At 49.5% G+C, this 10,164-nt stretch overlaps 1 protein-coding gene across 1 annotated transcript; it reads right to left on the bottom strand.

Annotated features, from left to right (window-relative positions):
* Positions 1–1,426: 1,426 nt before the first annotated feature.
* Positions 1,427–6,354, bottom strand: LOC143499413 (ribosome biogenesis protein bop1-like). Its single transcript, XM_076994044.1, has 6 exons — positions 5,914–6,354; positions 4,435–4,615; positions 3,386–3,677; positions 3,187–3,271; positions 2,664–2,771; positions 1,427–2,173 (listed from the first exon to the last, which is right to left on the bottom strand). Exons 1-6 carry the CDS (start codon positions 5,985–5,987, stop codon positions 2,020–2,022), a joined length of 894 nt encoding a protein of 297 aa, XP_076850159.1. The 5' UTR covers positions 5,988–6,354; the 3' UTR covers positions 1,427–2,019.
* Positions 6,355–10,164: the final 3,810 nt, after the last annotated feature.

Here is a 10,164-nt window from a genome sequence, read left to right as displayed (position 1 = left end):
CTGGGACTCCATCCACTTGTGCCTGCAGAGGAGTGTCCACGAGAGGAGGTCACTAAGAGGTCAGCGAGTCTGGCCACGCATCAGGGCACAGCTAAGCTCTGCCCTGGAATTTCTTTGCGTCTAGACCGGGAGTGTGTGTCTGAAGCCCATGTCTCTGTCCTTTTAGACCAAGCACCCGATAACTTTCGGTTTATTATGGCAAAATCTTTTTAACTCCTGCCAATTGGGCCCTTTAAAACCTGGAGGTTTCTTTCTACCATTTGTGTATGAGAATACATTTCAAATGTATAAAGCAAACTGAATTAATACGAATTAATACGAGACGTTTCCTTCGTTAGTGCTGAAGAGTTCTGGGAATAACAGGGAGTCAACACGGACATCTGCAGCCTGCAGAGTGGTTTCCATGGTTACTGATGGTATTAAGTGATAAATGTGGTATCCCACCTCAGGTTTTAACCATGTGCTTTTAGTGTTTTATTTAACAGACGATAAAGAGTGAAGGATGTCGTCATGGTGGAGAGATGGTGTTCCTCCATGGTGTTCCTCCATCCCTGCATATAGCATTTCTATGTGTTGGTGCAGATCTTCAGAGGAACTAGTGTTTGAAAGGTCCTTCACTGCTGGAGTTGCACTGTGAAAGCTCTCATCACACACACACATTTCTCCTTGGCTAACAGAAAAGAACATCTCAGCACATCTCAATGAGTTTATACCAAAATGCATAAACCATTTTGTCTAGGAAGGAAGTTCAATGAAAGAACTGTCCAGCATGAAATCAGAGAGTGTGACAAGGCGTCAGGAGTTATTCATAGAAACATGATTTCACCTCTACGTCCCAACAGAACTAACAGCATCTCCAGTCCAGACAAATAAATAAAACCGCCCACCTGCCAAATGTGGTCTGCTGTTGAACAGGCGCTGGTTTCTACACGCCGTTTCTAGGACAGACAGCAGAAGCTGGATTATCTCAGCCTCCAAGAGAAAACCGTCTACAACAGTCAGTCAAGCAGCTGGGCCTCTCCTCACCAGACGTGTGCAGCGCCGAGGTCAAATGTTTATATGCATCTCTTCAGAAGATCTGTAAACACGTTACTTCATCGTCATTCGCCAGGACGCGGGGAGGGGGGGGAGCATGTGTGTTCAGACTTTAATAAGAGTCTGTAAAAAGCAGACAACCCCCACCCCCCAGCAGACTGATGGCGGGGGAGGGGAGGGGTGCCCACAGGTGTACAGCCTCTCTGAAACCTGATCTCTAATACACACAGACTTCTGAGCGCTCACGTCTGGCCCCCCAGGAGAGAAAAGAAGCCCATTTCCACCCCAGCTCCCCGCTGCATATATTTCAGGACCAAATCACCCTCGCTGACCTGCACTGTGCTGAACAGAGTGAAGAGGACAGCAAAAGAAAACCGCAGACACAAAAAAGGCGCTTCAAGGAACACCGGCTTTAATTAAAGAATAACGGCGGACAGAACGCCCCGCGGTCAACGTTTTACAGCTCAACGTGTTACAGAAACGGTTAAATGTGTCGTGCCTCCTCACGGATACCGGCAAACAGCTCTGACGCCGGCTCACCCTCAGGAAGGGCAGTTTGAGTTTAATTGTTCAATGCCTTTGCTTAAGCTCTCAGCAAGCTTGTCCTCTGACAGGACTAATAGTCTAGCACAGTGTAGCACAGTCCAACACAGCTAACGGTCTCACACCCATGTTTGACTGGCACTGCACAGGCTGCCCTCTCATCCCAGGAGTAGCAGCTCAGCCGGTAGACGATGGCGTTTCAGAAGACCCGACTGTGAGAGGCAGAGCCAGAGATTAAACCCGATCCTGCTGAACGCGCCCATGGTGCTCTGGTGTAGATGCTTTTCCTTTTGTTGTATTTAATAAAAATAATTAAAAAAAGACAAATGGATAATTTCAAAGAAAATGTATTAAACTATCAGTCATCCATGTTATTCGGTTAAAAATTCATGTTTGGCCAGGAAACACACAGTCACAAGAGGACAGGCATGGCAGTGACGTCTAGGTGAAGAGACGAACTGTTCCATCGGCCCCGGAGGAGAAGACCCAGGGCTGAGTGGGGTGGAAGACTACGTCCAACACCCCCAGGTCATGGGTGATGGTATGACCCTTCAGAACTTTAACAGGCACGATGAGAGGATTCTGCAACAGGTCACTGTATGGAACAAACAAGAAAACCCAAATCAGAGTTGTGGAGGAGGAAGGGTTACTCTCACGTGTGTGTGTGTGTGTGTGTGTGTGTGTGTGTGTGTGTGTGTGTGTGTGTAGGGTTAATGCTGCTGGTCTCACGTGTGTGTGTGTGTGTATTAAGGGTTAGTGCTGCTGCTCTGACCTGTCTGTGTGTGTGTGTGTGTGTGTGTGTGTGTGTGTGTGTGTGTGTGTGTGTGTGTGTGTGTGTGTGTGTGTGTGTTAAGGGTTAGTGCTGCTGGTCTCATGTGTGCAGGGGAGTGTTGAGAGGGGTATAATTATGAAACCTATATTACTGGAAATATGGCGGCAGTATATACATCACCATCTAGAGCAGAAAGTTGTGGACAAAAAGTGGAAGAGCAGCTGAGGAGGTTTAGGTTCAGACCCACGTTCCCCTTAACCATACACATTACCATCAGTTAGGAGGGGGGGGAGGGAGAGAGGTACACACTCACTTGTACACCATGCCATGACAGACGATGACTGTGCCGTCGTCTGACCCTGAGGCAAACAGGGGGTAGTGCTTGTGGTAGGCCACGCCCCTCAGGGCCTTCTTGTGGTGCCTGGTTGGTCAGGGACAGAAGACAGAATCAGGAATGCTGATTCTGAATGTGTCTCCAGAGGCCTCAGACATTCAGATTCCACTTTGCTTTGCATTTATAATTATGAAGCTTGCTGAGAAACATCAAGCTAAAATACACGGACAAAATGCACCACAATACACAATCATCTCAAGGCAGATAAACTTCACATCGCACAAGGACACTGGCCATTCTAGATTTAGTCCACATGAATCACTTTCACTTTACAGAACATGCTAGAATACAGTACACAAAAGACACTCAGCAGGACTCTGAGGGTCTTTAAAACCCTTAAAAACATATTTGTTTGCCATGAGGTGTCAGATGTCTGAAGTGACGACCTCAGCTTCTGAGGTGCCCTCGGTCAAGATTGGGCCAGACGACCTGAGAAACTCACCGGAGAACTCTGTAAGGTTTCGTGGACAGATCCAGATCAAACCAGGCCAGTCGACAGTCGTAGCTACCACAGATCACATTGTCACCTGGAGAGATGAGAGACAGACTAGAGTTCTCCAACCATGAACATACAGCCCCTGAGAACCTCGAGTTCTCCAGACAACACGCGTGTCCTCTCTACCCCTGCACACGGGACTCACCTCCAGGGTGGATGGCCATGCTGGAGATCCACTTGCAGTTGGCCGCGAGCTTCTTGGCGAGTTCCTGCTTAATGAGGTTGTAGACGCGCACATAGCGCTGTGTGGCCACCAGGAAGTAGGGCCGGGAGGGGTGGAAGGATACGCACTGCACAGCGCCCTTGTTCCGGCGGAAGGGGTTCTGCGTGCGCCGCTTGCTCACCTGGTGGATCACCACCTGCAGACTGCTGCCGTCGTCAGGCATGACACACGCCAGGTAGTCACCACGGCCATGCCAGGCCACCTGTCTCACAGCCTGAGAGAGAGAGAGAGAGAGAGAGAGAGAGAGAGAGAGAGAGACAGGAGGAGGGAGGGGAGGAGGGAGAGGGAGAGAGACAGGAGGATGGAGGGAGGGAGAGAGGTGGTTACACTAGGTCTATTTTAAGTTTTATTATATACTTTTCGTTTACCCATTTTTTTCCTTTGATCACAAATGTATCACTTTTTTCATAATTGTTAGTTACAATTCATATCCATAAAGCAATCTGAATTTGAATTAGAGCGAAAGACAGAGAGGTGGTGAGGTATAATGGTACAAAAGTCAAGGGTCAGAGTCATTCTGCGGTAGCCTCACCACTATTAATCCGATTACAACCTCAAAGATGCAGCGAGAGCCTTATTTACGGCCGCTGTGAACAACGCCTTCAGCTCCAGCAGCCGGCCAACAGGGGAGGAGACTCTTTTTCCAGTAGTTTAACTGGACACTGGAGGGGTCTTATATTTCTTTCCATTTCAGGAAAAGGACGACCACAAGTTTGTGGGTTTTGCCAACAGTGAAATACCTCGTGACTATGAGGTAGGTGATGTCGTAAGGTCACCGCTGCCTCTGACTGGGCACACACGATATGACCAGAGTCAGGCACACACACACTACATGACCAGAGTCAGGCACACACACACTACATGACCAGAGTTAGGCACACACACACTACATGACCAGAGTTAGGCACACACTACATGCAACCAAGCAGCGCGTGCGTGTGACTATGTACTAGGACGAGCTTCCAGGATACCTTGGGATGAGTGAGAATGAGCCGCTGGCCTTGCTCGTGACCTTTGCCCTCGGCGATGGCCCACTGCACCAGCTGATCTTTGACTTCCTCTGGTTCCTCATAGGAGGAGATGAGCTGGTCAGTAGCACTGCAGACTAACCTGTCTCCCAGACCAGGGTTCAACAGGAGCACAGTCTCCCCACTGAGGGAGGGAGAGAGAGAGAGAGAGAGAGAGGGGGGGGGAGATCACACCAAGTAATCAGTGCTGTGTGAGAATGAAGATCAAATTGCTCTTATGTTCATATCTGTGCATGTCATGTGTTCATATGTTCATATGTGTGCATGTCATGTGTTCATATGTTCATATGTGTGCATGTCATGTGTTCATATGTGTGCATGTCGTGTTCATATGTTCATATGTGTGCATGTCATATGTGTTCATATGTGTGCATGTCATATGTGTGCATGTCATATGTGTTCATATGTGTGCATGTCATATGTGTTCATATGTTCATATGTGTGCATGTCATATGTTCATATGTGTGCGTGTTCATATGTTCATATGTGTGCATGTCATACGTGTTCATATGTTCATATGTGTGCATGTCATACGTGTTCATATGTTCATATGTGTGCATGTCATACGTGTTCATATGTTCATATGTGTTCATATGTGTGCATGTCATATGTGTTCATATGTTCATATGTGTGCATGTCATGTGTGTTCATATGTTCATATGTGTGCATGTCATGTGTTGATATGTTCATATGTGTGCATGTCATGTGTTGATATGTTCATATGTGTGCATGTCATGTGTTCATATGTCCATATGTGTGCATGTCATGTGTGCATGTCATATGTGTTCATATGTTCATATGTGTTCATGTCATATGTGTTCATATGTGTGCATGTCATATGTGTTCATATGTGTGCATGTCATATGTGTTCATATGTTCATATGTGTGCATGTCATATGTGTTCATATGTGTAAGGTGGTCATGTCCTCACCTCAATCACTGAGTCCTACATGGACCTATACAGTTATATTCTGGTTGTTTAATATTGTTTTCTCTTATAGAAACAAAGCAGTTTTACAGAAATCTGGGTCTAGACTTTCCCAGAGCAAACTAAGAGACCATGGCACTAACACAGCCAAACACAAACACAGCCAAACACGTGCTTCCATTGAGTATATGAAGAAACCTTGACAGGAACCAGAACTTCACCCAGGGGAAGAAAAACGTTAGCTACTATTAATAGATGTATGTAACTTTTTTTCACATTACACTAAATATAAAAAAAAATATTTATTATATTAATTATTATTTATGATAAATTTGTTAGGATCAGAGTTTAGCTTTGTCTGTACTGCCATTTGGAGGATGGTCAGTGATTGACACATGTGGGGTGTCGTAAGGTCACATCCACACCTCCCTGCGTCTGCACCAGTCACCCCGCCTGGGCAGGGAGGGAGGGGCGGGGTCAGGGGCGGGGCTTACTAGCTCACGGCGACCAGGCTCACGGCAGGGGCGGGACTCCACGCAACGCTCTTCACTGGACCGCCCACCTCCATCGTCTTTAGGCAGCGGGCTGTGCACACTTCCCAGAACCGCACCGTGCAGTCGTCTGAGCCTGAGGGTGGAGGTCAAACAGTCAAACTGTGTGCAGTCCCAAGGCCAGGGGTCAGCTACCAGGGGTCAGCTACTTGGTAAACCTTCCAACAGCAGGGAAAAGGGAGGCCCTAATATTTTGGGATTCATTCAAATTGACACACATATTAATATGGATTTCATTATTGCTATGGTGAATAATTTCAGTGTAGTCAAATTTTTGTAAGTCTGAGTATATGTATATGTGAGGATGTGTGCGTGTATGGTAGGAAGGACACGCGCGTGTGTGTGTACACTTTTTTTGTGTAGTTGTTCTTGGCTAGGTTCATCAACAGAGTGAAAGCAGAGCTTTCCTCTCTCCATTACCCCTCCCCCCCCTAGCCCCGTTACTCCTCCCCCTCACCCTATTAGCCCTCGCCCCGTTACCCCTCCCCTCGTTACCCCTGCCCTCCCCTCGTTACCCCCCCTCCCCTCGTTACCCCCCTCCCCTCGTTACCCCTCTCCCCTCGCCCCGTTACCCCTCTCCCCTCGCCCCGTTACCCCCTCCCTTCGCCCCGTTACCCCCTCTCCCCTCGCCCCGTTACCCCTCTCCCCTCGCCCCGTTACCCCTCTCCCCTCGCCCCGTTACCCCTCTCCCCTCGCCCCGTTACCCCCCTCCCCTCGCCCCGTTACCCCCCTCCCCTCGCCCCGTTACCCCTCTCCCCTCGCCCCGTTACCCCTCTCCCCTCGCCCCGTTACCCCCTCTCCCCTCGCCCCCGTTACCCCCCCTCCCCTCGCCCCGTTACCCCCTCCCTTCGCCCCGTTACCCCTCTCCCCTCGCCCCGTTACCCCTCTCCCCTCGCCCCGTTACCCCTCTCCCCCTCGCCCCGTTACCCCTCTCCCCCTCGCCCCGTTACCCCTCCCCTCGCCCCGTTACCCCTCTCCCCTTGTCCCATGACGCGCCAGTAGTATAACGTGAACGGCTCAATGTGAACAGATCCGTGAACGTCCCGACGTGAACACATTTGTGAATGATTGGATGTTGGGTGCCTTGAGAGTGTCACAGAAAACTAGTTTTGAAACATTCATACCTGCGTGCATCATAAACGGCGTAAAAGTATCTGAGGAGAGTTGAGGGCAGCCGGCCAGCCGGAGGGTGGAGTGCAACAGCCCAAGAAACCATGATGGCTTTTTAAGTAGTGAGCACAGTGGTGATGGATATAGCCGAGAGGGGCGGGGCGGGGCGGGCCCGGGGGCCGAGGCCAGGACACCCGTCTGGACCCATAGCTGTGGTCTCCAGGCAGGGGGGCAGTGTGGACACTCCCCCGGACGCAGCGCAAACGCGGGGACGCTGCTGTGTCTGCACACAGGCTTCCCTGGGTGTAATTGTAGCATGCGCGCGTAAATCAGATACGGAGGTTCGTTTTTATTCTTGTGCTGAAATGTTTAACAGCAACCAATCCTCATTACAAGAAAGAGTAAAGAGATATGAAATAAATCCCTTGTTTCCAACATATTTAAGTTCATCTGAGTCCAAACATACACCCAGGTGTGGGCTGTCAGTGGTGAATGGTGGTGGCGTGATTTATTGCATTACGTGGTTGACGTGGCTAAATACTTCCTGTGTGTGGGGTACTGGCTCCACCTCCAATCTGCTTGCTGCTGACCCCTTGCATCTCTTGTCTCCGCCCCACTAATTAGTATTCGTGTTTCTCTGACCTCCTCATGGCTCTGTGGGTGGACTGAACTCCATCAGAGCTGCACAGACGCAGCCGGGGGAGTTTTCAGTCGCCCATTCAGAAACGATGAGACTCGAGTCCAAGTTCAGGGATGAGCCCTGCGCCTCCTTAAAGGCCTGCACACGCGCGCGCACACACACACACACACACACACACACACACACACACACACACACACACACACACACACACACACACACACACTCCTGTCTCTTCTGAAGGTCCCCACACCATGGCTCTTCTCCTCATACTTTGGGTTTTTGCTCTCACTGCTACACAAGCAGGTTTTCAGTGGGCTTTCAGATACCGCATCTAAGAAGCTGCCAGTTAACAGATCGGATTCAACTTTGAGTGTGTAAGCCGTTTATCCTAGTGTTGTACACATTTTATGGATAAGCATTCGACTTGTATGTTTCTGACTGAACTTCACACTTGAATTCCACAATTTGCATCTTACAAATGGAAAATACAGCCAGGCTGACTGAACTAATGCCTGCAGCAACCTCAGGGAGAACTCACTGAACTGCCTGAACTAGCCCAGATCCACGAGTGACGTCACCACAATTAAAGAGCATCAACAACACCAAAAAGCATGTGGGGAGACCACAAGAGGGGGTGCAGGGTGGGGAGATGTGGGGGTGCAGGGTGGGGAGACGTGGGGGTGGGGAGACGTGGGGGTCTGGGGTGGGGAGACGTGGGAGTGGGGAGACGTGGGGGTCTGGGGTGGGGAGACGTGGGAGTGCGGGGTGGGGAGACGTGGGGGTGGGGAGATGTAGGGGTGCGGGGTGTGGGGAGACGTGGAGGTCCGGGGTGGGGACGGGTGTGGGGTGCAGGGTTGGGACACGTGGGGGTGTAACGTCTGGGAGGTTGTCATCTGCCTTTTTTATACTGTGGGAAAGAACACTTTTTACTGACTTTATACATTTTACAACCATCACAAAATATGGCGGTGCTGGCGGCCCAGTCTTCGCATGTAGGCTTTATGGAGGCCCTGGTGACGGACGCCTTAACAGATATTGGGATTAAATTATTGCCAGTTTCTACCACCCCACCCTCCTGCCAATTACTACCAACCCCTCCCACTTCCTCCTCTTTACATATGTGCACTTCAGTGTCCATTAGCAGATCCCCATCCAGCCGTCCTGGGTATGTGGGTTTAATACTGACTCCCAAATGACTCACTAATGCATCACAAAGGAAGGGCTGGTCCTGCCACTGTTGTCATGACACCGACAAAGTCGCTAGCCAGGCCGTCTCATTTCATTGGCCGGCTCCAACGTGAGCACGTTTTCATGCTGTAGATCGTTTGGCTTCTGTGGCTTCGGCCCCCTCCCTCGTAACCAGCTTGGCCTCTGCGTTATTAAAATGATTCCTTCCCTGCCGTGGTCCCTACCGTGGCTCTTTCATATATTTTATATCCCCAGGGCTAATGGTGATCAGATGGCTGATCCTACTGAGAAATATACTCAACTGTGGCATGTGTTTCTGTATCTGAAGGAAGACGGAACATAGTGGTCGCTAACGACCCGCAGACTCCTGAGCCAGGAAAAAGGTCATTGGTTATTGTGGACTCGTCTATTAAGGTTGCCCCCCCTCCACCCCCCCAATAATCACTCCCCAATATTTCCCGAAGCAGGACTTGGTAAAAACTGATCATTTAACTCTGGAATCAGCTTTGTGATTTAAGTTCACAAATATCTAAATATCAATGATGCACACAAGTTCACAAATATCTAAATAACTAATGTACTAAATGTTCATTAGTTCTGTTTCTAAGAGAAGCCTAAAAGTCCTGAGGGGGCACAGAAACCGAAAACGCATCCAGAAATGATTTGTGGGTCTGTCGTCATCGAGGTTCACAAGGTCCAGCTGGATGGCACTCACGAGCTCAGACAACAGCAGAAATGAAATCTCTCTCCTGTCTGATTTCCCAGAGCAGCGAACAACAAAATCTGCCAAACACCATAAAAACAAATGGATGAAAAAAAAAAAAAAAACAAAAAAAACCCAAAACAACCCAAAGCTCCTCAGTCCACACAGCAGAGCACGAGAAAGTCGAGTGGCGAGCTGTGATTGATTTATGTAGTCTGAATGGCGACAGGCCAGCGAGGCGAGGGATGTCTTGGTGCTCATCCTAGTCATCCCCGAGTCTAGAGGGCTTTCCACCTGACTTCAGCATCTGTCTCCTTTGACACAGCCATGACATCATCTTGCTGGGAGTTTCAGGGGTGATTTAGCTACTGGTGAACTAGCAACACACGATGGCTGGGTGTGTGTGTGTGTGTTTGCAACTCAACACACAATGGCTGGGTGTGTGTGTGTGTTTGCAACCCAACACACAATGGCTGGGTGTGTGTGTGTGTGTGTTTGCAACCCAACACACAATGGTCTGGGTGTGTGTGTGTGTGTTTGCAACCCAACA

The sequence above is a fragment of the Brachyhypopomus gauderio genome, unplaced genomic scaffold (assembly GCF_052324685.1).
Source record: "Brachyhypopomus gauderio isolate BG-103 unplaced genomic scaffold, BGAUD_0.2 sc132, whole genome shotgun sequence".
NCBI classification, from domain to species: domain Eukaryota; kingdom Metazoa; phylum Chordata; class Actinopteri; order Gymnotiformes; family Hypopomidae; genus Brachyhypopomus; species Brachyhypopomus gauderio.
The sequence above is the reverse complement of the archived record's forward strand: the minus strand, read 5'-3'. Positions and strand labels throughout refer to the sequence as shown.

What these genes read in the sequence shown, in the direction of transcription:
- LOC143499413 (XM_076994044.1), bottom strand. Translation starts at nt 5,987, where the DNA reads ATGGAGGTGGGCGGTCCAGTGAAGAGCGTTGCGTGGAGTCCCGCCCCT. An exon ending in AAACCTTACAGAGTTCTCCG is followed by an intron (nt 2,772 to 3,186) that starts GTGAGTTTCTCA and finishes CTGACCAACCAG; the next exon opens with GCACCACAAGAAGGCCCTGA. An exon ending in TGTCATGGCATGGTGTACAA is followed by an intron (nt 2,174 to 2,663) that starts GTGAGTGTGTAC and finishes TGTTCCATACAG; the next exon opens with TGACCTGTTGCAGAATCCTC.